Raw genomic sequence first — 27,992 nt, 5'->3', positions numbered from 1 at the left:
AAGATAAACGCTACCCGCAAGGTTTGTATCACTGGGCCCTGTCAAGAGCGAATGCCTCGCCGGGGGGAGAACGATACATAAATTTTGGAAATTGATCGTGTCACTCCGCGGCGAGCGGTGAGGAGGCGGCCCTAAGGCAAATCCATATTGCCCCGGTCTGCCATGTCAAGTGTTGGGCATGATTATCATGATGGATAAATGATATACATTGTCATTACGGTGCAATACATCAACACTAATCGCAAAGACAATACAGACTACTGTGCATAATATGCCGTAGGAATCTACTAATGCGGGTATTTTCCGCTGCATCATGTACATACTACCTAGGTACCTAGCGCACTCCCACGCCCCGACTCTTCTACCTCTACCCTGATGATTGTGATGCGTGGAGTTCGGATCGCGTCATCGCCCCCTGGCCCTGAATTGATGCAGAGAGCAAATCGTTTCAACCATCATTTCTTACACTTGCCCCGCTAGAGTACCGTTACTAGTATGCGGTTTTCCGTGTACACTCCTCTCCCAGTTCTCAGAACCCGGAATATCCAACCAGTACCGCTTGCCCAAAGACACCATGAGTCTGCCCAGTCGTCCTTTTCGACCGTCACCGTCTGGAAGGTCAGCAGCGAAGGGTCCTTCGTTCTCATCCACACCGGGTCCTTCAAGGATCATCAATTGCATGTATTTTTGCAATACTTGGCGTGCAAATGCCATCACCACAAGGCTGAAGTACACTCGAATGAGGGTAAGTCCCACAATCAATACCATGCTAGTAGCCGTCTCCTGAGGTACAGCCTTGCCGTGAACAGCGCGCTCTCGCCGAAGGCCGTCAAACCCTTGTGCAACAATGCCTGGGAGAGATGTAGATGCCGAATCCGATCCGTTGTTTGTAGTGTTCGCAAAATACCAGTCAAGCCCAAACGCGGCCGTATAAGCTCCGTTTATCGTCGTGTCGAGAATGTATAACCATGCTAATGCCAAGCATTCGAAAGGACTCTGTCGTCGGATATGGGGAATTAGATACACGAGCAGTCCCAGGACACCGATCGAGTACACATACGTCGACAGTTGGAGTAAAGATAGCTGGTAACCCGTCAAAATCGCCAACAGTCCATAAACTCCCGAGACCTTGTTGAAAACCAGCGCCAATGAGATAAGTTCCGTTCCAGTCTGAAGGCTCACTAGGCCAAATAAATTCTACGCGAAACTCATTAGCATTTCCCAGCGTCGAATATCAAGAGCGCTCGCTTGTCTTACCTGTGGTCGCGGAGCCCTTAGATATAGTCTTGTAAACTTCGACATGATTCCCTGGATGCGCTCCAGCAAGCGCTGTGCCAACGAGACACACCGAGATGAATTCGAGCGAACAGCGATGGTTGATTTGAAGCCAACAACGGAAGAGGCGTCATGTAAAATTGATGAGAGGTCGAAATACTACCAGAGGCCGCATGTCCCCACTCTCCGCAGCCCGCTCTGCCAAGTCGTGGTTGGATAGCCAGGTGATGTAATCCGTTTGATATTTAAAGGGGTTGACTCAATGAACACGTGACTCAACACCTAGTGGCAGATAACATGGCTCGCACTCATATTGAGATTATACATGAGCATAAGCAGATCTACAGAATAAAACTAAATATCATAAACACTCACAGGTCCCACATAGATTTACACAGATACAACCTGAACTGCTGTCCATGTTCGCGAAGAAGACATGTTTGAACCATATTCTATTAGTACTACAACAAAGTCACGAGCCTGCTGTTCCAAAGCAGAGTGACCTATTATTATGTCAAGGTAGCGGATCGGAGGCTCGTGGTTTTTGTTGTATTATACAAGCTATATTCACAATCCATGTGCACACTGGGGAGAAATCTTAGTGTGGTTCAGTAGTGATGCTAGCGGGTATACAATCAATAGGGGATAATCCCCGCAACTTCGGGCCCGCGATGGACGGTTAACACGAGCATCCCTCTTGAGTAGGCTGTGATGTATTTGTTTTAACATCAATCACTGTAGATAAGATTACATTAGTAAGCTCGATGCTAAACTCAAGAGCGGGCAACTTGGCGAGCTACACTTACTCTGACTTGATGCTTGAGCTGCAGCATCAGCTCCCTCCATACCGGGCAACGCTTGCGCTATCCGTTTGAATAGGTTTTTGACGTTGTGGCCTAGCTTCGCACTTGTTTCCATAAACATCAGATTGTTCTTTTTAGCTTCATCCTCCCCTTGCTGTGTAGTGACTTCACGCTTCTCGTTCAAATCAGTCTTATTGCCAACCAGCACAATAATGACATCGTTGCCTCGTTCCGCCCGAACATCGTCAATCCATTTTTTCGTGTTTTGAAATGATTTTGCGTCTGATGAGTGTGTATCAGTAAAATGGCGTCACTTTGAGGACTGGAGGCTTCGTACTTGAGATGTCATAGACAACCACGGCCACGCTTGAATCTCGGATGTATGATGGAATCAAACTTCGAAATCTCTCCTGTCCTGCCGTATCCCAGAGTTGTAGCCGCACCGTCCGGTCTTCGAGATACATGGTCTGTCTGTGGTTAGGTTTGGAACATTTTGGCAGGTAGCGGGGCACTGACCTTAGACAGAAAGTCGATGCCGATGGTCGCTTGATACATGTTATCAAACGAATCGTACATAAACCGTGTGATGAGAGAGGTTTTCCCGACTGCATAAGATGGTATTAGTTCCATTGACATTCCCGGGATTGGGTTGTGGGTATCTTGCCACTCTGCTCCCCCAGGAACACCAGCCTGAGCAGGTCAGTATCAGACAAATTACAACACAAGGATATGGCACACATACTTGAATTTCTTCAAGGGATTGTTGTAAGACCCTCCAGCCTGCGCCATATTTAATATCGTTCACGGCTGTCTCAGTACTTCGAAGCGATTAAAATGCGAGAGGTAGGACGGCAGCGATGGAGCAAAGAATGGCGGGATGGTCGAGCGTCAGCCAGATTAGTCGGTAATATCAAGATTAAATTCGATACCTAGCAACGGCATGTGCACCGTTCGAAGTGCAGGTGAGGAGAGCAGATTGCGTAAAACTGCAAAGCCCCAGGCGGATTCGCGAACGGTCACAAAACCTTGCACCAAAGGTTGCGGCGTGGAGCGCTTTCGTAGCTTCAACTTTGGCTTATGGGAGCCGAGAGCCTGGTGTTGCTGCTGTTGTTGTTATTATGTATAGTGGAAGGGGCTCTGCTTGGCCGAAGGCGCACGTGCGGTGAGGAACGTCAGGCCGGGACTGTGGAAAACGGGGGTCAGAGGCGGCTGCCACATGGTCGGTGCAAGAGCCAAACAGCGCAAGTGGCTGGGTGAGATAGTAGGGCCCCATAAAAAAAAATATTGTAGCAGCCAATTCAACCCACCATCTGGAAAAAACTGTCTGGCCCTTTCAGCATCACATTGTAACCAAATTTTGGAATTTTATTGAATCGGATTACTCCACGTAATAAAGAGGCCGTTATTACAGGACATATCGTCATGCCAGTTAAGCCTCAAACCATGGGCTCTGGAGAAGCTCCGAAGCAGTTCAGTCAACCATCGAGAAAGGGCAAGAAGGCATGGCGGAAGAACATTGATGTCACGGAGGTCGAACATGGCCTGGATGAACTGAATGAAGAGATTATTCGCGGGTACTTATCACCAGGACTGATTGCGTGCTTTCTCGTGCTGACTCTTCGCTCACAGTGGCGTTATTCGCGAGAAAAGCTCCTCGGAACTCTTCACGATCGATTTGAAGGGTGACTCTAAAATCTCCAAAAAATTTCCCAAGCACATAAAAAAGGGTCTCAAGGCCGACGAAATCCTCGCTCAGCGGTCAGCCGTACCGGCCGTTTCTTTGCGTAAGCGACCTGGAGAGAAAACAAGTGATAAGATCCTCACTGTCAAGCGACAAAGAACCGATTGGGTTCCTCACAAGGAACTGCAGCATCTAAAACGGATCGCGGATGGCCACCATGGAATCGCTGTTCAGACGTCAGATGCAACATATGACATGTGGGGAGCGACGCCGATCACAATGAATGAAGTCGTTGATGATTTCCTGTCGTCTTCAGAGCCCGTCAAGCAACCCAAGTCTCTGAAACAAAAGCCTATTTCTTTGGCTGCAAGTGGTAAGGCGATCTCAGCCGTGCAAAAACCCACAGGAGGATACAGCTACAATCCTTTGTCCACAGACTATGAAGCCCGACTCTCAGAGGAGAGCGCCAGGGCTTTGGATGCCGAGCAGAAAAGAGTCGAGGCCGAACAGGTAGAAAGACGCAAGCAAGAAGCGGCAGCCCGCTCTGCCGCTGAGGCTGAGGCTGCTGAAGAGCGTGCAAACATGTCCGAATGGGAGGAGGACTCAGAGTGGGAAGGATTCCAGAGTGGTGTTGAGGACGAAAGGCCGAGTACCAAGCGACCGCAACGCAAGACCCAAGCCCAGAGGAATCGCATAAAACGTCGAAAAGAGGAAGAAAGACTCGCCAGGCACAAGGCTGCGATGAAACAAAGGAGGACGCAAGAACAGCGAATCAAAGAGATCGCAGATGAAGTTCGGGACCGAGAGCAGAGCAAAGCTCTCATAACAGTAGAGGATTCCGATACCGACAACGAGGTTGATGATGAAAAACTCAGGAGACGGCAGCTCGGAAAGTACAAGTTAGCAGAGAAGGACCTTGAGCTAGTCTTGCCAGATGAGTTGGAAGAGTCCCTACGACGATTGAAGCCCGAAGGGAATCTCCTCAAAGATCGATATCGAAGCATGCTCGTTCGAGGAAAGATCGAGAGCAGAAGACACATTCCGTTCAAGAAACAAGCTAAGAGAAAAGTCACAGAAAAATGGACCCACAAAGATTTTGTCCTGTGAGCCATCCATACTTGGCCAGAACACTGCGTTGCGCACACAAGACGGGAACTTTTGGTCAGAAATAATGTCACATGTTCCTATGCAATATATGACGGGGAAAATATCATCTATCCTCCAGAAAAAGGACCCTCCACTACTGATATGAACAGGCTCCTCTTGAACATGATCTATGAATATTTAAATATATCAGTAAAGCTAGCAGGCAAGCGGCAACAAGAATATCTATTAGAAACTCATCAGGTCTAGTTACAAGTTAGCATGGGATCAAACATCTTCGCATCACGTTCTTCATCAATTACTTCGCCGTCTTGGGGGTTACTCACCTCGTCCAAATAGTCCACGCTTGGCCCAGTCCATGGCCAGCAAGCAGCGCGTACGGAAGCTCACACTTTGCGCAAAATAGACAGATCGCCATGCATAAACAGCCCAAAGACCCCCTGCCACGTTCCAGCCTTCACCCAGATCAAACACAGCAGAGTTTCCAATATATGCCAAGCTCCCTAAGTGGTGATACTCAAACGCTTTGTAGGCTGCAGCATCAAGGTCTCCATCTCGAATATCATTGGCTGATAACCCTTCCGACAAGTGTGCAAGTTTGTTGAACTTCTGAGCAAGGTAGTAGCCTTGTTGGTGGGCTCTTTGGGCAGTCGCAGGCAGTGAGGTCAACTTGCTATCAATCTGGTTTAGGAGCTCCCTCAGCTCCCCGAAATCCAACGTTCCAGACTGATCTTTATCGAACTCGGCAAAAAGCTTGTCTAGTCGTTTGAGGTGGTTCACGGACTGGGGAAAGCGCTTTTTCACGTCGTGCGCGACCTGACGCCAATCCTTGAAGTGTAGCTGAAGCGTTTCGGGATCTTTGCCGTGCTTCCACGCAAGAGTGCGGAGAAAGGTTATAATGTGATCCGCAATATTGTTCTGAACAGTAGAGCAGTCTCCAATCGCATAGACATCACCTAATGGTGTTCCATTAAGCCTGAGGTGTGTGTCAGTCTCCAGCGCATGACGATTGGTCTGGACATTCCCTAGCTTATGAGCCAATTTCTTGCAAAGTGCGGTTGGGGACACGCCAGTAGACCAAAGCACAAAGCCTGCCGGAAGCTCTTTAGTAACGAGACTGCCATCTTCTTGCTTTTGCGTGAAAACGATCTTGTCTGGGCAAACTTCCTTCACTCGTGAGTTTGTGAGAACGTCGACCTGATCTCGCGCAAATCGATCTTCGGCATATTTAGAGACAGTCTCGTCATAGGTGTTAAGAATATGGCTTCGACTTTGAATGAGATGAACGGAAATTTCATTTCGGAGCAACCGGGGAAAGTGTCTGGTAAGATCTTCATTCAAAAGATCGTACATTTCCGCAGCGAATTCGACGCCCGTAGGTCCACCGCCACTCACAACAAAAGAAAGAAGCCGTTTGCGTTCTTCATCCGACGTCGTCGGCAAGCAAGCAACCTCAATATTGCGGATCACCTGGTTGCGTATTTTCCTTGCATCGTTGATGTCCTTGAGAAAGAAGGCATTATCAAGGCCCTTGACACCGTGGGGGTTTGTGACAGAACCAACAGCAATTACCAACTTATCATACGGTACATAAAATCGGACCTCTTTCCCACGGCTGTCCAGCTGAGACACTTCAACCAACTTATCAGAAAAATGGACGTCTTCTGCTTTGGCTCGAATGAAGTGGCCATGAACTCGGCTCAAAACTCGGCGAATGGGCTCAACAAGAGATCGAAACTCCAAGGTTCCCACAGTAGCTGAAGGAAGCATCGGCGTAAAGAGAAAATAGTTGGTGGGCGAGATCACTGTAACATGATAGTCGTCAGGGTTTAGGCTTTTTAGGAGAGCAACACCACCCCAGCCCCCACCGAGCACGACGAGCCTAGGCTTATCTTTGATTCGCTTTTTTTCTTCGCAATCGTCGTCATCGATGAACACCTCGGCAATTGGGAGATTGTTTGGCCCGCCTCGTCGGGGCTGCAGAGCCAGTTGCGAAATATTGATGTCGCTCTGCTCCCTTTCGTGTTTGTAAGTGGTCGCATCATAGAGGAAGAAGGCAATCACCCCAATTCCAAGTACTGTTATAGATATTCCAAGCCAGGCACCGGCCCGGTAGCAGAAATTGAGTACCCAAGAATTAACCTGGGGAAGAGGCTTTCCGGACAAAAAGCGGCAGTGAACGGATGCGTTCAAGTTGTGACGAATAGAAGCCAGGACTTTGGGCTGGAACCCAGCATTGATGCGGGTTCGAGCGTGGGATGGAGAGCCGCGAGACAGTGTTGCTATAAAGTGTTTCCGTCGAAATACAACAGAGTGATTCGATTGCTGGTTTCTGGCAGAGCGTACCAATCCGGTAGCGGTTTGTGTGAGAATGCGCGCTCGCATGTTGCTTGTTGGATGCTAGCGGCAAGCGGACAAGTCATGAACCCGCAGACTAATGCAACATAACCAAGGACTAAATAACTTCACAGGCTATGTAAAGGCCAATTGATCTGGAGGGGCTGAAAAAAAGCAGGATGTGTGAGGTAGAAGTCAAGGATATGCAGAAGCTTGGAAGAGGGTCGCGGCCGACGTTCCAAGGTCGAGACATAAAGATGAAGGCACTGGGAGGGATTGGCGTCATACATACATAAATTTGCTAGGAACAAAATGAACTTGAACCTGCACAGCGCACAGTCGCTAAATGTTCAGGAGTCCCACCTGCTAGCCACTCCGCCAATCTTGGTTCACGAAAGACCGACGTCTCCCTCACTGACTGTCCCGACAGTTCCGCGCAAGCAATGATACGGCAAGACATTGGAGATGATTGGATCCCTGTCATTGTCGCGGGGCAAGACAGTGAATTCCCTCGTATTTCAATGCGTCAAGTCTTACACGTGCTGCTGCTTCCCCCTTTACGCCATACTCGAACTCTGTGAACAGGCTTTGCTTTTATTTACTTATCAAGCTTGCTTCTATTGGTTCTCCTCTGCCATTCAGTCTAGAAGGCGCAGGCGAGTCGAATAGAAACAAGTAAGACTTGGAAATCATCAGTGTGTGCGGCCCTGAATTTGATACCAGCCTACCTCAAGTACCCAGGTACCTAGTAAGTAGTAGGTGTGTACTTAAGCAGTCTGGTTCATGTCTTGTTTCCTCCTTCTTCTTCTTCTTCATGTCCACGAAATCCTCACACTAGTCATGCAATAAACGATGTAAATTTATCCAGCCAGACAGATAATACGTGTCCTGAGTATATACTAAATGCTCCCAGTAACCAAGGACAACAAAGTATCCTATTTCCAACCGCCGGGACATGGCTCTTTCTGATATTGCACAGGTCCTCTGGTTCAGCACCTAAAGTACCGCTTCTCTACCCAGCGTTGCTCCTGGTGTCGAAGTATATTGCATACCACGACAGTGATCTCTGGGAACACCGTCATAAGCCTGTGGAGTCCCACGCGCCCGGCAGAATAGGTTGCCAGAACTATTCTTTCCAAGGAGACTCCATGATCTACCAGTACTTGGACAGCCATTAGCGCCGCACCTCCACTAGCCATTTGCGTATCCAGCAACAGAACGCTTTCATGTTCATGGATATCTTCTGGGATGCGTAGATAATGGAGTTCCGGCTCGCCTGTGGAGAAGTCTGACTGAATCAATAGCCGCCCTGTTCGGCAGTCAGGGATCGTTTTCCGCAACGCCGATTCAAATGCCGACCCGCCTCTGAGCACAATTACTGCGCTGACTTCGCCCTTGGGCTTCAGTCCTTGGTATTTATGGCCTTGTGGAGTCTCTATTGCCAGAGATACGAATTGCACATTATTTAAAGCCCTGTACTCTTTGTTAGCGGGATGAACCCGTGTTTACTTGACTTGGCCTGCGTGATGTACTGTTCAATAATGAGTGCCGCCAACCGATCAAAGTAGAAGATGAAGTCCTCCGCTGAGGTGTCAATATCTTGTAAGATTGTATTCATGAATTTCAGCTGCGGTGTATCATCCAGGACAACAACGCGATCTGAAAGGGGTTGCTCTTTGCAAGTAGCCTCAAGTCTGGAAAGGGCCTCGCGGTGGTGGGTGGATTTTTCGAATAGTTTCTTCTCGATGAATTGAACCATCATATCTGCAGCTGGCATAAGTAGAGTAAGCAAGGCTGAACTACTTTGTTGACGGCCATACCTAAAGCGACTCGGTTTTCGATACCCCGCGGAACGATTAAATCGGCCACTTTGCGCTGAGGCTCAACATACTGCTCAAATGTGAAGCCAACTGTCAGCAAAACTCTTCTACAATCTTGGTCCCGCACATGCTCACTATGTTTGTGCTTACTTTTTCAAAATTTGGTTTGACAAACCCGAACCACTGCTTAATGCATCCTTCGATATCTCTACCTCTTTCTCGCACATCGCGAACAACTATTGCGCCAGGTAAGCCATGGGTGGGGATTTTAAGGGACACAGACGCTCTGGTAAGAACGCACTTCGTCTCGACAAGCATGTATCCGCGTCAGCTTCACAGTAAATCTGTACTGTAGTTAGAACGATGGCGGAGCAACAGACAGGGACTCAACCAACACCCATATCTAACAATTCGACCACTCGCGGATCATACAAAGCAAAAATGCCTTCTAGAATTAGCACATGTGGGGAGTAAATTGACGTAGTTTGAGGAAGTCTCTGGTGTTTTTGGAACGAGTACACAGGTATCTCAGCTCGTTTTCTATCATTTTTGTTAGCTACAGTACAGTTTTTAGTGCGTGCTACAACAGATATTAGGCCAAGTCTCCTTTACCCAGCTTTTAAGTCACGCAGGCGGTCAACCAGTATATCAAAGTCAATAGCCTATGAGCCATAGCATATAGCAGTATTAGTCTGTGCGGATGTAAGGCGCTTTGTATCGGAGAGACAGACATCTGGTGAATCAAAATCGTATTCATTGGCAAACGCCAACTTGGATTGTTCGGGGGTGAGTGTCTTGTAAAATGAGTCCTAAGAGTTTGTCAGTCATGGACTGCGGCTCCAAAACGAGTTTCCAGTACTGTCGGTAGCCATGTCTCACCATAGACAAAATCACGACCCAAGGCAAGTTGAGTTTCTTCACAATAGCCTGAGATAATGTGGACTTCCCGGAGCCTGAGCTTCCAGCCACCGCAATGATGCTGACGTCTGCCCAGGGAGGGGAATAGTAGGCGCGTTTCTGGATGGTGACATGACTTTCAAGTTCCAACATTTCTTCCTCGACCAAAGGAAGAAACTGTCAAATCCCGTGTCTCTACCGGTAAAAGCAGGTGATCGGCATCCAATTGTCTGTGTTCAACACAGTTCGAGTGGCTCTAGTCGCGCTCCTACCCTTTGTTTCACAAAGGAAAAGGGGAAACCGGGTCTCAGTGCGGCCACTTTGAAGTAGCAAACTGGTCTATAGTCGAAAGGCAGAGAACAGCCCGTCCTCCTGATATCGCAGTACCCTGTTGTTCGAACTTACTTGCGAAGGTATTTGAATCGAAGGATTCTCAAACTGGTTTTGAGGTGGGGGAGACGTGGGTCTGCTAATTAACAGGCTATGCGGTCCAGATGTCACCTCCCATGTATGAATGTTCAGCTCCAGGTGTTCTTGCTGAACGTCCTAGGGCACCAGAACAGAAGTACAATGTATAATCAATTTAGCCCAGCAGGTTTTCGGCCGACTACTTATGTGACGTAGCCGATTAGCTGCTTCAAGCTTGAGGCACCCGGATCAGGCGTCAGCAATTCGTTTAGCCAAGCCGGTACCTCCCTTGGCCAAGATCAGGTGTAGGTGCGCGCCATCTACCAACTTTAGAATGCATTTACTTGCTACCATCTGCGCCAATGCTCTCATTAGCCCCCAGTTGATAGTACTAGTACATAAGTACATATGGACGTCCACAGCAGTGGCACGGCGATGGGCTTCATTTATGATACCCACTCGGAGGATTAACAGTTGGAAGCAAGGACCGGGCTACATAATCAAATTGACTCTAATAGCGCCCGAGAACATAGAATTTGCGACGCAAAAACACAAGCTCACAGAGGCAAAAGCTGATTGATCTCGCTATGAATTGCCAACCGAGAGGTACATTGGTATCACCCGAGACATACTACTGCAGCCAACTTGTGTATAATATAGGGTATGGGGCCAATGAGGTCAACTGCTGTTAAGTCTGGTCGGTGTGTGTCTGATTGAAGCTGTAGTGGGTCAGCCCTTACTAGCCGAGCACTGCAATCGTCGTCTGGTCCAACGTACGTACTTAAATACCCAGGTGCCAGCTGACTGACCCAAGCGGAGCATTCCAAATTTGGTCAGATCAGAATCTTCTCCCAACCATCCCCTCCCGTCGTCTTCCTTCCTACACCTGACGCTGTCGCTTACCAACACACGAGCTGCCTTCACAAGCCCACCACAAAGGACCAGCTTGGCGTATTGGCGGCAGCCGCAAACCATTGGCGTTGGGGTTGACGTGTCTCTCGCCTTCAATGCGCTGAAACGTGTTGTTTCCGACTTCCCCTACGGTCGTCCACGCACCTGGGAGTCCATATGCAGGTTGTCTAACTCGCGATTTGCTCATTGACCAGGAAAGGAAGTCTAATGAATCATGGTATGGATTCCTCTCTAGCGATATGGTGAGATAAATGAAATGTGTATCTAATGTTGAGAATTACTAGGCTTCTACATCTTCAACTGCAACCCCTTGCAGGAACCCGTTTGAGAAGCGTGTCGATGATGTCAAGTCACCAAAGAGGTAGGGTCAATCCTGTCATCGAAAAAAAGAACCCGAAATCACACAATACCCAATGATGAACAAAATATAAATGGGAATCTCTCCTAGCCAAACCGTGCGGAGAACCAATATTTTCTTCAACTTCTGATCGTCAATTTGACTACTATGGCAACCCCCAAAGGCCCAGACACACTACTGTCCTCTTCCTCCAAACATTTGCAAACTGACGATCGTAACAGCGACATTAATGCCTTGATCTTGGATTATTTGACGATGGAAGGATATCCAAATGCGGCGGCAAAATTCTCCAAGGAGGCGAATCTACAGCCGCACCAAGACAATGCATCTATTCGGGCGAGACAAGAAATTCAGAACCACATACACAGTGGCAGTATTCAGGCCGCAATTGAAGCTTTGAATGAGCTTGACCCAGAGGTGAGACTTATTTCACTCCGTCTTCTCTCCTCCCCCCCAAAGCACAAATGATTATAATACGAGTTAATACATGCACCACGCATATGGCTATATTCTAGCCAGTGATGAAAAACAACCACTAGCATATGATGGGTTTTGTCTATGATTTTTCATGATCTCTGCGCTCTTCTTAGCGGCACCACGCTGACCGTATCACACAGATCCTAGATGATGATAAAGCATTGCACTTTTCGCTCTTGCGTTTGCAACTAGTGGAGCTCATCCGTTCATGTAATTCCGCTGGCGGTGACATTGGCCCAGCTCTGAAATTTGCTACGGAACAACTTGGTCCTCGTGCCCCGACCAACCCCAAATTTCTTGAGGATTTGGAAAGGACCATGGCGTTGTTACTCTTTCCCCCGGATAGCTTAGAGCCCCAACTTGCGTCACTTCTCGACCCTGAACTTCGTCGAACTGCTGCTGACAGTGTGAATAAAGCCATTTTGGAGAAGCAGTCAGCTCGACGCGCCGCAGCCATTCGTCAGCTTGTCAAAATGCGAGCTTGGGCAGAAAACACTGCGCGGGACAAGGGAATCAGTCTACCAGATCGTCTTGACATCGGCCTTCGAGGGGAAGAGCAGGGCCACCACGATTGCCAACAGTCCCACATCGGCAATGGGCATGAACCCATGGTAACCAGCTGATTCTCACTGTCGTCCAAGTCATAGGCTTCGGTGGTAGATGACATGTATGCTACCACTGTGTTGATTTTGTTCTCGCGCCTTTTCGGCTTTCTGGGAAGTTGCGGGCAATTTAATCCAGACTTTTAAGCAATGCGTGTATGAATACGTTTAATGTCTTGATACGGTTTTTTACACAGGGAAGGATTCATTCACTGCGTATAGCGATTACACTGCGTATAGCGAATGGGCTTCTATGATAATGACGGAGTTTTGGATTACAGGCTGGGAATGGCATCTGCCAATCGACGCAAGTCATGAAGGGTCGTCTAATATTCGTTACAATATACATAATTCTTCAAGCATCCCACATTCTTTTGTTCATGATGACACTATGCTTTACCTATTAATATTTTAAGGTTACATTTATAATCTGGAACACTTGCTAGGTGCGTGGTTGTTTTGACCTAGGGTGACTAGCGCAGTCATAGTTTGAGAGACTCGTGATTAGGAATCAATTAACGGGGGAAAAGCAAGCTTGATACTCTAACTGCTCATGTGTACATCGCCTGATTCCGCCAGGGCTAGCTTGGCTCTTATTTCGTACGAATATGTTTCAACTTCTTCGGCGAGTAAAGGAAGTTATTTGCGTAGGCCTTTGGCGTAAATTTGCGGGAGTTGGGTTCTTGGACAAAGTATTCGTATCCTTGTTTCTCGGCGAAGTGAATTGCATCCTCCTTGCTCTTGAAGTTGACGTGCGTACCCTGCATGAAGTCCCCGGACGACTGCCAACCCATCAAAGGATTCTCCCAGCGGTGACCCTTAGGGAGAATATCCCAATCCATACGCCAGCGCTCCGTTCTGAAATCTCCGGACTGTGTTGCAGGCTTGGCCTCTTTGTAAATTCTGCAACCGATATTAGCCTAACGAGGATGTCATCCGAACGAATGCAGCATACCGAACAGTTCGAGCCTGCAGCTCCATAGGGGCACCTGACAGCACGGCAGCTGGAAGGATATCTTCGCTGCCATCTTGAACGCGGCCCGGTACAGGAGTAAAAGTACTGGAGACAAAGATTAGAAAATATTCCATAAGTAGAGGAAGCACTAGTCATCTTCATACGAAGTGGCTTTGTCCGCAGGGACGTCATAATCGAGTTGGTTGGTGGTGTCAACTGGCGCGCTAGATGGCGTGAGTGAGCTCTGGAACCGGCTCGGAGCAGTGGATAAGCTCAATCGACTCGGCCCAACGCCTTTAAAAAGCCTACTTGCATTGCGCAATCGCAGCGATGCCATGGCGTTCATATTTGGTGGCATTGGAGGGCAAATGCGAGTTAGTAGCGAAGATGGATTTCAGACTCAATACTCCGTACGTAGACTGCCATGGTTGTGATAGCATAGCGCTGATTGGGTGGGGCAGACCGATGTTTTGCCGAGGCGAGCGCTTTTCGGCAAAGAAGGTTGGACCAAGATGCCCTGTCATCGTACTTGATGTTCTTCACAATTGAGCACCAGCCCTTGTCTCATCACACCAAATTGGCCTGCATTTACATCCACGGCTTCCACTTCTTAATCTCGTCATCATGAGCTTCGTAACTCGCCGAGCGCTTTCGACGCTCATCCCTCCCAAGGTACGTGTCGTACGGGATTGATTCACTAGCCGCATTTTCGATCCCCTGTGCTAACATTCGAGCCTGCAGGTTGCTTCTCCTAAGGTATGAATACATGAAAACCACAATCTTATCACTACAAAAGACGACGACGACAGCTCGTGCGACTCGGAATGAATATCAGCGTGACTCTCGGATACGTTGGTTCCGTACGCGGATAGCATTGGACTACGTCAGGCCGCCAGAGCGATCAAAGCTGATGTTAGAATTCTTTCAGGCAATTGGCGGCGCCCCCGACGCCCTCCGTATGCAACGCGTTGTCAGCTTTTATGAGAAACTACCTCGAGGCGCAGTCCCCGAGGCCAAGGCCAAAGGTCTCCTTGGTCGATATCAGGCAAAGTACTTTGGCAAGAAGACCTCCGTGCAACGTAGGTTCCTCAAAATCTTGACAAAACCCCGCCGATCCGTCATTGACAAGAAGCACAGCTATTATCCACGTCTTGGCTCTATTGATTGGCATTGGCTATGCTCAAAATTACTACTTCCACCTTCGTAAGTTTCCGCTGCATGCATATTCTAAAGTTGAGAATTAACCAATCACTAACTGCGGTCCTCTTATCATATACAGGCCATCACAAGAACAACGCTCACTAATCTACGCTGTCAGAGGCTTGGCGACCGCATTTCATCGAGTTAACACCTTAAGAACTGTGTAAATAGACTCTAGACGGCACTGCTCCTGGCACCCCACTAGGATTGCTCCATTTGTAATTGTCCGAAGGCAAATGAATACATTGCATTAAACTTGTGCGTCCATATCTGGCACAGAGACGTTTTAGCATATATGCCTTTCCACGTCGCCAGTAAGTTGGGCTGATGTGGTGTCCTTTCCCATCGTGACCGACGTTTGCCTATCACGGCTTTGAGGCCCTGTATGGTCAGGGTCTTTTTCTGGTGCGATTGATATGATTGCCGTCGCTCGTGATAAAATAGAAGAGCTTTGAGATCACATAATATATGTTAAGCTGATTCGCAGCATGACCAGAGGCAGCATGTGAACATGTCAATTATCCTGTAACGGAGGACTTGATGGCATTCGCAACCGTTTCCGCCCGAAGACTATGAGCAAGAGAAATTTGGTGCGGCTTTAGAGTTGCACATAAACGCGAACTACCTGGATATCGTTGACCTCCCTGACAAGATCATGAACATCGCCTCTATTTGCCTGCACACATTAAACGGGCTCGGGCACCTGACCACACTTGGCAGCTTCGCATTTTTGGGACAGCCGAGCCCCACTAACGGCGCTTTCAGCGCCCCAGCTCATCAATGATCGTCTTCGGAATAAATGACGCTAAACCAAAACCAGGTGACTGCAGCTTAGAACACCAACTCACCTTCTGCCTCATGAGTAGTACTGACTGGCCTCTGACCATACCCTACTTACTTCGGTTTCACCAAGCAAAACCAACACATCGCGAGCGACGCGCACGCCACGACATTCCATCGAGATATTTTATGCGTGTAGGGGCATTTTAAGAGAGCTTGCCTCTGCGCAAACTTCTTGAGGCCGACCCTTCATCGATCGCACCCTGAACTCCGCAAAAATCATCGCCGTTACACCATACTGATTTTCATCATCTGGCGTCTTCGCCCAATGCCCAAGGTCTAATCCAGCCTCGAACTTCCCAATAATCTTTCCCAGGCTCTTTGAGTATTGGCCATTTACCATACAGCAAAGCCTAACTTGGAGTCTGGCTTGGTACAGACCTTCAATTGTATTGCGCACGGCGCAGATCATACTACTACGTCGGATGATGGCAACAGAGCATTCGGGCGATAAACTTGCTGATGTCTCTATCTCATCTCAGCACAAATCCGTCAGTACTTCTCTTTAACGTTTCGACTCCCCCCGAGGGAAGAATGTCCAATATTTGCTTACCAGGGATTTATGTCGGGAGCAGGACGGTCAAGCCCACGAAGTCGCCTATGACCAATCGAACGCGAACGGCAACTCGACCTCGAACGGCGATGAGATAACTAATAAGCATGTCATCAGCATTGAAGAGCAGCTAAACTCTGCTGATGTCAGTATTAGCGGCGGATCAGACACGGAAGCCTCGCGCCAGAGGGATGGAGAAAAGGGTCATGGGCGATCAGCTTCATCAGCTAAAAAGCCTGCAACTTTCAAAGCTGTGTCGGTGAATAAGACATTCCTGGCTTCAAAAAGCAGTGCCAGCGGTGTCGCCGCCAAACCAGTGGATAAACCCGCGACGGGTTCAAATACTCCGCCTCCTGGGTCGAGCTCCTTGTCGTCGTCGCGACCACGTCTTATTGCTAAGACTGGAACTGGCACTAGAGATACGGCTCCTCGGTTTTCTTCCGTTATCAATGGCGCTAAGCCAGCTTCAACTCCTGACCCAGGCGCCGTTTGGAATAAGAACAGACGTAAGTCCATACTCCTACGGTTCAGAATATGATGTAGAAAACTAATCACTGGAAATAATCTAGCTCCCGAGCCCAAGAAGTTCACCGATGAGGAACTAAAGAAATATGGAATTCATATGGCTAGTCGCCTCAATGAAGACGATGCACAGGGGCCAAATAAATGGGCAGATATTGACGACGACGACGACGATTGGGCACCAGAAGCAATTACCTGGGGTGATGGAACCAAAACTACACTACCGCATCTGGATGAGCCTCAAGCGTCAGTTCACGACAAAATCGTGGCTCCAGTTCCTAGCAAATCTCAGATGAAACCAAACTCACCAGCGCCGACCATGTCTTCTGGGTCGGTCATATCAAGGCCTGGAGGACTGACTGCGGGAAGAGGACTAGTATTTAAGCCTGCGTCTCAAGAAAAGCCGGCAGTAACTTCTAAACCCCCTGTTTCTGCCGCACCTACTAAATCGCCGTGGGCTACCTTGCCTCCGGTCGACAGGGCCTCACCAGGATTAGCAGACCCTTTACCGTTACCACATAACGAGGCGAGGGATGCTATAATTTTCAAACCCTCTAACCATCCACCAAAAGAGATTGCCGCTGATGATTTTACTCGTTCATCTTGGAGGGAAGGCTCTTCACATACCAACAGGGAGCTTTTTAACTCGCAATCTGGCCGCTACGAACCAGTTTCGGACCGACGGGGCTCGATCAAATCAGAATCTCACATTAAGTATCCAGCCTTGCTTCAGAGGCCCCAGCCTTCAGACCAATCTATGGAACCACATGGACTACCTCTTACTGGTCGAATGCCACAGGAGACTCCTTTTACTAGACGCCGAGGATCGTCTAGCGTCAGCACAGGAAGTGGATTGTTTCAGCAAAAGATGGGGAAGAATAATGATACAAATATGCCTCTTGTGCCGCCTGTGGACATGATGACCGCAAACAGAGCATCACTGTCAACATCTGTAGAAAGTCCTGTGTCTTCAAATGAGCCGGGCACCTCTGGTCCTCACCTCTCCAAGCAACAGGCATCACAACCAGGAGTAACGACATCTTCGCCCGGCTCGGCATTCACAACGCCACAGCTCAGCACAGCCCATTCTGATTCAAAGCCTAATTTCCTTCAACCCTCGAGTGATGATATTGTTGATGAGGTGGAGTATCAGAAAAGACTGATGCGTGAGCGGGTAGAACTTGCTAGAAAGCGTCGTCAGGAAGAAGAGGCCCGGGAAGAAGCTGCCAAGCGAGAACGCATTCAAAAGAAGTTGGAAGCGTTAGGCCCTGCTCCCGAAAAGCGAAGCGGCAAAAAGGAGCTTTCCTTAAAAGCTGACATCACCAAACCCACTCAAATTCAACAGCGAGAACGGCCAGTTTCTATTGAAAAGGAAATTTCTCCAGGTGGAGAAGTATCACCAGTGAGCCCTATATCAACAGTCCCAAGTCAAGCTGATGGCCCGGTGGTCGATTCTAAAGTTCATTCTTCGAACTCCTCGCTCCCGCCACTATCAACAAGGTCCAGAAGACTCTCTCATGGCCAAGATTCACGGCGTAATGATCTCTGGGGCGGACAAGGCGCTCGTGCTGACAGGTTTCCTTCCTGGGGCGCTGGGGCGTCGCCCTCATCGCGAAATGTTTGGGGATCTCCAGACAATGACCGCGGCTTAGGAAACGGAACCTTTAATCCAGATCTTGGTAGGGTCACGAATGCTTCCTCAGCGGCATCGCAAGGACCAAAGGGACCACTGCCAATTGCACCACCTAGCAATACCGCCAGAGTCACTCCCCACAGTCAGCCTCAGGCATCTCAAATGCCTTCGATTAGCTCACAAAACCCTCGATACGGGCCACCAGGGCCAGATCTTGCAAGCAAGTGGGTCACTTCTGTCGCAGAAAATGACAAGAAGTTGAGCGCTACGAGGCTGACGGAGCGAGCTGGCCGTGAGCGTCAGCTGATGGAGAGAGGATTAACTATGGCAGATACACAACCAACGATCAAGGAAACCTGGCGCCCCATACATGTTCCAGGTGATGGGACACGTCACAATATCGGTACGGCGGACGTGCAATCCCATCAATCAGCGCCTTGGAAAGCAACTAAAGATGCGTCCCAGAAGGGTACGACATCTTTGGAAGATTCAGCCCCTTCTGCCAATGCTGGTATAATTGGCTCGGGAGCACCATCCCAGTCGCGACCATCAAGATTCTTTCCAGCCAAAGATATACGCCATGAAACGCTTTCTGGGCGCAGTTTCTCGCGTCCATCCTCTCCGACTCCACCTCCGCCTACGATGGAAGGGCATCCAGCATATGAGGGAGATGTAATGCGACCACATGTATCTCTTCCTAAACCTCAGCCAGTCGTGAAACTTCCCCCTACAATGTGCTCAACACAACATCCCCCATCGCGCTCTAGTAACGTTTGGTCGACCAGAATCAGCCCGAAAGACGGTCAGCGAGAAGAGCCTAGCCGTGATTTACCACCGGGCAACGAGCATAACTGGCAAGCCAGATTCCATAAATTGCTCCATGGAGACAAACCGGCCCAAAGCAGAGATACCACTGTTGACGTCTCTAGCAAAGGTTCATTCGATCACCTTGGCTATCAAACCTCTGCCACTGTTTCTCTCCCTGGCATATCCCCAACACAAGCTGATGCTGGTTCTCAATTACTTATATCTAAGCCTATGGCAGAAGAGTGTTTCGAGGAGCAAGAGATGGGCTCTCTGCCTCAAATACGCCTCCCTCATAAGGTACCAGACGCAGCATGGCAGCCTGCTGTGGCTCAAACGAAGATGTTACCTAAGAAATTCCTTGTTCAGGCGTCCATCATGGAACCGTTTCGTCCTTCAGACGTCCATGGGGGCCAGAGTACTATCAATATTTATTTTCCGGGAATGAAGGAAGTTAAATCCGTGCCGATTTCTCACTCTGTAGCTCGAGGTTCACGAGGCTCCCACGCCCAACGGGCGGCCTCAAGACGTCGGGGACTCGGTAGTGGAGCACGAGGGAAGAAAGAAACTTCCAACGCCCAGGACAATGAATCTAACCAGGGTCGGGCTGGCAGAGGTGGGCGAGGAGGGTATCGCTCGAGGGGAGTCGACAATTGGACCCGACATCATTCGCCTCCGTCGCAGGTTACCGGCAAATAGAATCATCATGATTACTGCCGGGGATTTTTTTTTTTTTATGGATTGATGCGAACGATATTCACCTTAGCAAGATACGCTGCATGTCTGGTCGCTCTCATAAGAGTCCTAACTTGCTAGGACAGCGGCCAGCTCTCCTTTGCAGACAAAATGCGCCTGAATATGCTCGCTTCGCATGGGATCGAAGCGGCGTGTACTAATAAGATGGGGCATGTTAATGTACATTCGCGGTGGGCTGTATCTGGCGATGCTGACTTCTTTCAACCCCTGTTGTCTTTTTCTTATTTTTACACTTTCCTCCTTATTTCGCCGTACGGCATCTTGTTTAGCCCTACGTCTGACGGTCGATGTGGTGTGGCGGGTAGCTTAGCAGATGTCGAAATGAAATGGACTCTTGATTTTTGAACTAACTATGCAAATACAATGGAGTCTTCTACTCTACTGCTCAGAGATCGTGCCAATTCGACAAGTAGCCATTGGGAACTTCAACCCAGCCTCTAGAGTAGTGAAGATGATTGAAAGCTACCAACAATTAGACATGGCGGCCCCGGAAGCCGACTTCACTTTGATGAACCTTTGTCTTGTATTCGCCTGAAATAACCAAAACACTTGTGTCATTGCATCGAGATATCAGGACCCGACGTCTGGGTACGAGGAGAACTGCATACGGATATTAAAACATGTGCGACCACAGTTCCGAAATACAATTCCGGCGAAGAGATGGGTGGCAATCAACTTTAGAGAACCTAGTCAAATATAATAATATCTTGCCAGGCATGCACCAAATATCACGCAAGCCCGCCTGATAAATTGCTACATAGGGCAACAAGCCCACAGCCGGTTGCCGTCAACATTTTACGTAACTAAACTCCAAACTCCAAATTCCTTAGTCAAGATTTAGGTGGATGGTTGCTCTGGCACTTTGCCGTCAGCCCACTGGGAGCGGTTCCTTTCTTAGAACTCCTCCACTGCACAGTTGGGGTGAAGGACGTAAACTACTCCAGCAGCACTGGACGAACTTTCGCCATCCAAAACTTCTCCTCGGAGGGCCATTAAAATGTTGTCCTAGGGGGGCGTAGGTTAGCTCCATAGGTAATGAATGAATTTTTGTGCGCTTACTTTAACCATTTTCTTCAAAACCAAGTTGGCCAGAGCTCTTTCAGTATGGTAGGCATCTTCACCCTCCAACTCCTCCTCCTGCTGTTCTAAATACCAATTGATGAGATCCTCGCCTTCTACGCCGTCCCCGCTCCCGTTCTCGTCGTCGCTGATTCGTTGTACTATCATGTTGACCATCTTGATGTATTTGTCGTATGTAACCGTCCGCTTCTTCTTCATATCCGCATTTTCTACCAGGGATGAGCTACTAGGTGGCTCCTCATCCACCGCCATAGTGTTGTCGGCTTGTCTCCCAGATGCAGACTCCGCGGCATGGAGAAGAACTTGACCATCTTCTTGCGATTCGTCCTCCTCCATCATTTCCACGTCATCATGTTCAACCGAAATGATGCTTTGGCGAAGCAAGTCATATGCTTCACACACCATTTTTGCGTCAATCTCCTCAACACAATTCACTTTGGCAATAGCCTCGCTAAGACGGATCATGCTTTCCAATTGTCGCACGGTAATACGGTATGAGTTCTTACCGACTCCTCCTTGAGCGTCGTCGGCTCGCAATTCCTTGTATTTCGTAACCAAAACATCTCTAGCTTCGTCCGTAAACACTGGGCGAAATGTTTTAGCAAATCGGATGTATCGCTGGAGCTGCTCGGTGCTGAACTCAGGCTCGACCGCCTCGTCGCGCAGCTGGTGGATGCCGACAATATGCTCTGCGAGATGGCGATCAATTTGCTCGTTACACTCATCGAGGATAACAAAAAACAAATCGAATCGAGACATGATTGGTGCCGACATGTTAATATTGGACCTCAACGTCGCCTTGCGGTTGTATCTTCCGCCGACAGGATTCGCAGCAGCCAACACGCTAGTTCGAGCGTTAAGTGTTGCTTGAATACCAGCCTTAGCAATGGATATTGTCTGTTGTTCCATCGCTTCATGAATGGCCACTTGATCAGCCACATCCATCTTGTCAAATTCGTCAATAGCGCAGATGCCATTATCTGCTAACATCAGAGCGCCAGCCTCAATAGTGAACTCTCCCGTCTCTTCATCTTTGACCACTGCCGCAGTGAGACCTGCGGCCGACGATGCCTTTCCACTTGTGTAGACGGCTCGTGGAGCAAATGAGCAGACATACTTCAAAAATTGGGATTTGGATGTAGATGGGTCCCCAACAATGCATATGTTGATATCACCACGCAATTGCATTCCTTCGGGTGTTGTCTTGTGCACACCTGACATGAGCTGTAGTAGTATACCTTTTTTGACCACTTCATGGCCATATACCATGGGGGCTATGGACTGTACCATACGGGAGTATATGTGGTCACCATGGACCATTGCTCGCAGATCTTCGATCTCGGACGGGTTCATCGACGCAAGAACAGCGGCTTGCGCATCTTCTATGGAATCGGCTCCTTCGACGGAATTGCTTTGAGTGAGGGCGTTTACTATATCAGCAGCACTGTTTGCCGCTGGTTGACCCGTGCTCGAAGTATCAGGGGCAACGAAACAGGCCAGGAAAGCAAGGCGATATGTAAGGTCACGAACACCCAGGGCCTTCAGACCCGTGACACCACTTCCTCCAGCATCATTACCACGTGGTGCCCCTCGATCATCGCGAATGGCGGTGGGTCTCAGTCCTGGCAAACCTAGCTGGCTAACATCAGGAACGACGATAAGAGCACCGGAGAAGATACACTTCTCCCCTGCCTTGGCTCTATCCACAATCTCGCCACGGAGAATAACATCTAGAGTCCTAGGCATGCTGCCGGTAGGGATCTCGGAACTGTTCTCTTGAATGCGAACCTTTTGCCAATCGACGAAGGTGCTGTGCCGAATATCTAACTGCCAAGCAACTCTATTTGAGCAAGTTCCATTGGGACACTGAGTTGGCTCCGTGTATCGGAAAGTTTGCTCGACATTTGGCACAACAGCTCTGCATGCTTCGCAAACAAAGGTGGCTAGTGACAATTCTGGCCGAACCTCTGAAGTCCTAGTGACCGTGCCAGAAATGGAGAGGAGCTGTCCAATATTGGCTGCCCGCAGGCTACGGACCCGTGAGACTAGAGGCAAGTTATAGAAGGCAATAGAGAAGAGCTTATCAGTTTGCTGGTGCTCATTCTTTCTGTGAGAGGCGTCGCTCTGGCTGGCAGAACCAAGCTGGCTAGCCGCCGAAGTTGACAGCGCGCTCGACGCTGTTGGCTGGCGATGTTCCCGAAAATACTGCGGTTCGTATTTTGCGATCATATTGTGTAGAGCTACCGTAAGAAAAGGCAAAAATCGATAATACTGGCGCATTACTCCATCAGCCAAACTGCCATTTTCCCACGCAGCGAGATGTTTGTAGTCAACGTAGAACGTAGAAAGCTGCATATTTCTCATCGACCTGATTTGTGCTACATAGTATTTGTCTGTAGTGACAGCGCTCGAAGTTGGTGCGCTTGATAGTGGATCTTCGGCAAAACTGCAGGATTATTTCGATGTTATTTTTGATCGATTTTTGAGCATGGGCTTTTACCAGAATTTCATCGCTTACCTCTCAATGAACGCTTCAAAATGCTCTTGAACAAGTACTCCTATTCGGTCCTCAACGCGAGGGACGCTGGCGGCATCCGGGATGCGTGAACTTCGCGGGACTTGGTCATCGGCAAAAGCATCACCCTCGTCGTCACTAGCAGCACCAAGGTTCTCCGACGGAGGTCCTCTCGGGCGAGTTGAGGAAGAAGAAGGGAAGGCCATATGTCGTCTTTGCAACGGCGCATCGGACATCATGTATCCAGCATCACTAGAAGCCATTGCGCACGACGATGATCTTTCGGGTCTGCACCTAGCGGGGTACTGCGTTGCCTCTGCCGAGGCGGGCGGCTGCTCGTACAGGAAATTGGAGTATTCGGGTGTAAAGAGGTTCGATAGCCGGGAAAGAATTGACTCCGACCTGAGGATTGGAGGTCTCGTGCCAGATTGTAAAGGTCCCTCAGATGTATTGCCAATTCTCCATGCTGCAGTAACCGGTTGAGAGAAAGGCGCAAAGGCGTAACGCGATGCGCGTCTCAGACGCGTGGGAGGGGCACTTCTGGCGCGATTTTAATTGATTGCGTAAACGATGGCGCTAAGACCAAAGGCACCTGCTATTGTGCTATTTTTGAACTAGCTAATACCTGCCTGGTGGCGAATAGCAAGCACCCTTTGTTCAAGGAGGACTCCTGCAGTTCTGCCAGAATGTGGTGGTTAAATTGTAGTGACTTGATATCGTGGCTCATAATTACTCACTACCAGTAGGCAGTATTAGTTGCGAACCTGAAATTGAGGGTTGTCATCTGGCCTTCCCCATCGATTGGTACATTTAGAGGCAGCTTGTTTCACCGTCTAGAATCCTGCGGACATGTCAGGCAGTGCCAGGCCGCCATGTCAGGCGACTATATTTTATGTTATAGGCAGTTTTGGGGGATTTGGCATGGTATATATTCATACCACCATAATATGGTGTATTTGGTAGTCTTTAACTGTTCTCTGGCTTAGTGCGGCCAAATATTGTGTTTTCAGATGTAATTCTTGCACGATTCTTGCACGATTCTCGCATCATCCTTGTATTATCATCTGTCTTGAGAGGGAAACAATAAATAACTCGGTATTAAAAAATAAAATAAAAAACTTGATAATACCACCATGATAGGCTAAAAACGCCGAGACCTTGAAGTATTTCATGCTCAGCCCTGCCTCACCCGGGCGAGCTGTTTGTAATATCTGATAGAAATTCCACGACGATATGCCCCGGAAATATTAAAGAACCTGGCAGGTTCTGAGCCATGATTGAGCTTGAGACATAAAGCGTCCTCATTTCCAGCCGAATCTGCATTCGTCAACAGAGCCTCGTCTCTCAGCGGAGCGCTAGGGTGTGTGGATCTACTACAATCAGCGGCTGTATCGTCAGACATGCTAGAACATATTGTACTTGCCTTGTTAGCAGTCTTGAGCCATTCATCCAATGACCGGGTATACAAATCAGGCGAGTCACTCCCAGAGTGGTCCTGTCTCCATACAATAATGCCTTGGAATCTGGAGAGGATTTGAAGGCTACAACTCTTGGTTGATTCTTCAGCCTCTTTGTTTTTTGGGGGCACTGCGGAATTTATGCCTTTGCTCATCGTCTGATCTTCAGGTGTAGGTTGCAGAACAAGCCCTTCGTATTCTTCTGGCAATGAGAACTTCGTCCCTTTTAATTTCTTCCCTCTAAAATACGATTCCTTGGCTGGGCCTGGGTGCCTAGAGGTCAGCACCAGTTGTTGTTCGTATCGGGATGTATCTCGGCGGGTAATTCTACCTTTGGTTGTGCAGGGCGTCCAGTAGGTGGCGGCTTGGTCAATTGGCCCGTCGTGTTGAATTCGACATGGCATCAAGTTAGGAACTGAAGCACCCTGTGTTATGTCGTCGGTAATCGAGAGTATGGGTGGTGACATGCTGGGATCTCAGTATCGTCGCAAACCCCGCGACACGCAGATTTGTCGTGCTTTCTTGGGCTATTTTGAGGCGCTTGTTTGAGGAGGCAAGTACTTGGGTGAAGTAAGTACTATCGATTGATTGAAGTGATCAGGATGCACCGCTCTAGACTTGACTCTTCAAGAACTGTTGAGTAGAACTGGGTCGAGACGCGTCGATCTGGTTTCCAACGCGACACCTACTACAATGCCACCATGTGGGCTGAGTACCTACTGCTGCTGCCTACCCTAGGGTCATGTCATCACCTAACCTGCCTACCAACAGCTATCACGACATCAATTGATGTTCTAGTAAATTGTCACCAATTATCAGAGGTCTAATGAGTTAAATAAAAATTTCTTACGAGCTGTCTTGTATGGCTTGTCATGCTTCAGGTCTTTATCGTCCCCAGGCTCAGTTTAATTTCTATACTCTTTCTGTGTACGGAGTACAGCTGGACTGATCCGGTATCTCTCAAACCCAAGGTTGGCCAATCAATCAATGACCTCGGTATTGTTGATTATCGCCGTGGTCTTGCTCATCATCATCCTCTGTATCGAGGCGGGGTTACACCAGCGTACATTGACATCTGGAAACGTAGAAATGGGCTACTACTGTTAAGAACGACGGGCATCTGGGCATCCACGTAGACCGTGCCCAGCATCCAGGGTCATCAATTGGCGGCACTTGGTCCACACGTCCGAGCGTTTCGGAACGTGTCATAGATTCTACCCGAGTCCGCCGCGTACATGGAATCGATAGCATTTACATGTTGCAGGACTAAAACTTAAAACCCTGCAAGAGCCCATCGAATGAGTTACCCAAGTATCACTTCGTAGACTGACTGCTGCCAATCCCTTCAAGCGTGTGCGCAGTAAATTTTCTTCCATACAATGCAGCTACCAGTATTGCCGGAAACCCTCAACAGGCATCTGAGAGATGGATCAGACATGGTCCGCAGTACGATAGTTGGCTTGGCCTGGGCACCTGCCGTGTCTGTAGCAAGATCCGCCATTCTCACTACTCTATCATGCATCGACACCGGCACGCTTCTACTTGTCGATGAACCTGGCGGAACTCGGCATGTGTTTGGTCAAAAGCTCTCTTCTGGCGCTGACCTGTCGCCTACGGGTACTCACGAGAGGCGAGTTTGCACTACGCCTCGCGTGGAGATTGTTATCAAGAAAGAGACATTCTGGATGCGGCTGTTTTTGTTCGCTGATATAGGATTTTCTGAGGCATACATGCTTGGAGATGTCATTTGCGAAGATCTGACTTCATTTTTCCAGGTGAGCTTCCACTAGGGTTCCGCATTGGTTTGGTATATGAACATGGCAATGACCAATGTGCGTGCATGCAGCTCTTCATCATCAACAGAGACCGCATGCGCAACGGAACCACGGTCGTGTCTAGGATCTCATCTTCACTATCATATCTTGCTAGATCCACCAATACCCTCTCCAATTCACTATTGAACATTTCGGCACACTATGACATTAGTAACGACATGTTTGCTGCCTTCCTCTCTAGCGACATGACATATTCTTGCCCAGTGTGGCAAACTCGGATAGATTCCGGCCTAGGTGACGAGAGTCTAGAAGCCGCCCAGCAGAGGAAACTGACTCGCTTTATCGAGGGCGCAAAGCTCAAAGCGACAGACCATGTCCTTGAGATAGGCACTGGCTGGGGCTCCTTTGCCATTGAAGCTGTCAGCAAAACTGGCTGCAGAGTAACGTCCATAACACTTTCAAAAGAGCAAAAAGAGTTGGCAGAGGCACGAGTGCGTGCTGTTGGACTCCATGAACGGATCGAGATCATGTTGACAGACTACCGCCAACTTCCGGTCCCTGAAAAGCCATACGACAAGATTGTGTCTATCGAAATGCTCGAAGCAGTTGGCCAGGAGTATCTGGGCACTTATTTTGATCGTGTGAATAGGCTCCTCAAGCCGGACGGAGGCATCGCGATGTTCCAGTGTATAACGATGCCTGAGAACCGTCATGAGGCATACTCCAAATCAGTAGAGTACGTTTTTATAATGCTCGAATCCCATTATGCATGTTCACACGAGGTAACATTACAACACAGTTTTATCAACCAATACATATTCCCGGGAGGATACTTGCCCTCAATCACACAACTTTTGAGCCATATCAGCGAGCAGTCGCATGGCACGCTCATAATCGAGAAGGTGGAGAATATCGGTGGGCATTATGCCAAGACTTTACGCTTGTGGAACGAAAACTTCCAGAGTCATTTTGACAGTCAAATCAAGCCCGCACTCTTGCATAATCACCCAGGAATGACGAAAGACGCTATTGAGGTCTTTCGAAGAAAATGGGAGGCAAGAAACCCCGATGTCGTGTTTTCGTCTCGTCAATTTCACTAACATGGTCGTCCACAGTATTACTTCAAATACTGCGAAGCTGGTTTTGCCACAAAAACCCTAGGAGATGTAATCATTACTGTCGGGCGAGAAGGTGCTATAGAGTTGCTAGAAGGAATCCCGCTATAAAT

General features: G+C 48.7%; 10 protein-coding genes across 10 annotated transcripts; 4 read left to right on the top strand and 6 right to left on the bottom strand.

The window, feature by feature from the left end:
* Positions 1 to 462: 462 nt before the first annotated feature.
* MAA_02738 (uncharacterized protein) lies at positions 463 to 1,302 on the bottom strand (the record flags this gene model as incomplete). Its single annotated transcript, XM_007820736.2, has 2 exons — positions 463 to 1,197; positions 1,258 to 1,302. The coding sequence occupies 2 exons, from the start codon at positions 1,300 to 1,302 to the stop codon at positions 463 to 465; spliced, it is 780 nt and encodes a 259-aa protein (XP_007818927.2).
* Positions 1,303 to 1,954: 652 nt separating this feature from the next.
* MAA_02737 (RAS small monomeric GTPase Rab6) lies at positions 1,955 to 2,867 on the bottom strand (the record flags this gene model as incomplete). The annotated part of the gene is made up of 5 exons (XM_007820735.2): positions 1,955 to 2,010; positions 2,082 to 2,360; positions 2,416 to 2,545; positions 2,595 to 2,768; positions 2,817 to 2,867. 5 exons carry the CDS (start codon positions 2,865 to 2,867, stop codon positions 1,955 to 1,957), a joined length of 690 nt encoding a protein of 229 aa, XP_007818926.2.
* A 633-nt stretch (positions 2,868 to 3,500) lies between these two features.
* Positions 3,501 to 4,866, top strand: MAA_02736 (p60 domain protein; the record flags this gene model as incomplete). Its single annotated transcript, XM_007820734.2, has 2 exons — positions 3,501 to 3,652; positions 3,708 to 4,866. The coding sequence occupies 2 exons, from the start codon at positions 3,501 to 3,503 to the stop codon at positions 4,864 to 4,866; spliced, it is 1,311 nt and encodes a 436-aa protein (XP_007818925.2).
* A 315-nt stretch (positions 4,867 to 5,181) lies between these two features.
* MAA_02735 (ef-hand 2) lies at positions 5,182 to 7,248 on the bottom strand (the record flags this gene model as incomplete). Its single annotated transcript, XM_007820733.1, has 1 exon — positions 5,182 to 7,248. One exon carries the CDS (start codon positions 7,246 to 7,248, stop codon positions 5,182 to 5,184), a length of 2,067 nt encoding a protein of 688 aa, XP_007818924.1.
* Positions 7,249 to 8,189: 941 nt separating this feature from the next.
* Positions 8,190 to 10,070, bottom strand: MAA_11092 (uncharacterized protein; the record flags this gene model as incomplete). Its single annotated transcript, XM_011413058.1, has 9 exons — positions 8,190 to 8,673; positions 8,733 to 8,964; positions 9,021 to 9,090; positions 9,171 to 9,256; positions 9,322 to 9,364; positions 9,416 to 9,560; positions 9,633 to 9,682; positions 9,752 to 9,829; positions 9,900 to 10,070. The coding sequence occupies 9 exons, from the start codon at positions 10,068 to 10,070 to the stop codon at positions 8,190 to 8,192; spliced, it is 1,359 nt and encodes a 452-aa protein (XP_011411360.1).
* Positions 10,071 to 11,742: 1,672 nt separating this feature from the next.
* MAA_02734 (CTLH, LisH motif protein) lies at positions 11,743 to 12,695 on the top strand (the record flags this gene model as incomplete). The annotated part of the gene is made up of 2 exons (XM_007820732.1): positions 11,743 to 12,012; positions 12,186 to 12,695. 2 exons carry the CDS (start codon positions 11,743 to 11,745, stop codon positions 12,693 to 12,695), a joined length of 780 nt encoding a protein of 259 aa, XP_007818923.1.
* A 572-nt stretch (positions 12,696 to 13,267) lies between these two features.
* Positions 13,268 to 13,966, bottom strand: MAA_02733 (NADH dehydrogenase ubiquinone Fe-S protein 4, mitochondrial; the record flags this gene model as incomplete). The annotated part of the gene is made up of 3 exons (XM_007820731.1): positions 13,268 to 13,577; positions 13,630 to 13,734; positions 13,794 to 13,966. 3 exons carry the CDS (start codon positions 13,964 to 13,966, stop codon positions 13,268 to 13,270), a joined length of 588 nt encoding a protein of 195 aa, XP_007818922.1.
* Positions 13,967 to 16,097: 2,131 nt separating this feature from the next.
* MAA_02731 (uncharacterized protein) lies at positions 16,098 to 19,880 on the top strand (the record flags this gene model as incomplete). Its single annotated transcript, XM_007820729.1, has 3 exons — positions 16,098 to 16,160; positions 16,245 to 16,728; positions 16,792 to 19,880. 3 exons carry the CDS (start codon positions 16,098 to 16,100, stop codon positions 19,878 to 19,880), a joined length of 3,636 nt encoding a protein of 1,211 aa, XP_007818920.1.
* Positions 19,881 to 20,831: 951 nt separating this feature from the next.
* MAA_02730 (MCM2/3/5 family protein) lies at positions 20,832 to 23,795 on the bottom strand (the record flags this gene model as incomplete). The annotated part of the gene is made up of 3 exons (XM_007820728.2): positions 20,832 to 20,942; positions 20,997 to 23,463; positions 23,536 to 23,795. 3 exons carry the CDS (start codon positions 23,793 to 23,795, stop codon positions 20,832 to 20,834), a joined length of 2,838 nt encoding a protein of 945 aa, XP_007818919.2.
* Positions 23,796 to 26,425: 2,630 nt separating this feature from the next.
* On the top strand, positions 26,426 to 27,864 carry MAA_02729 (cyclopropane-fatty-acyl-phospholipid synthase; the record flags this gene model as incomplete). The annotated part of the gene is made up of 2 exons (XM_007820727.1): positions 26,426 to 26,764; positions 26,836 to 27,864. The coding sequence occupies 2 exons, from the start codon at positions 26,426 to 26,428 to the stop codon at positions 27,862 to 27,864; spliced, it is 1,368 nt and encodes a 455-aa protein (XP_007818918.1).
* Positions 27,865 to 27,992: the final 128 nt, after the last annotated feature.

The sequence above is a fragment of the Metarhizium robertsii genome (assembly GCF_000187425.2).
Source record: "Metarhizium robertsii ARSEF 23 chromosome Unknown MAA_Scf_4, whole genome shotgun sequence".
In the NCBI taxonomy this organism is placed as follows: Eukaryota; Fungi; Ascomycota; class Sordariomycetes; order Hypocreales; family Clavicipitaceae; genus Metarhizium; species Metarhizium robertsii.
The sequence above is the reverse complement of the archived record's forward strand: the minus strand, read 5'-3'. Positions and strand labels throughout refer to the sequence as shown.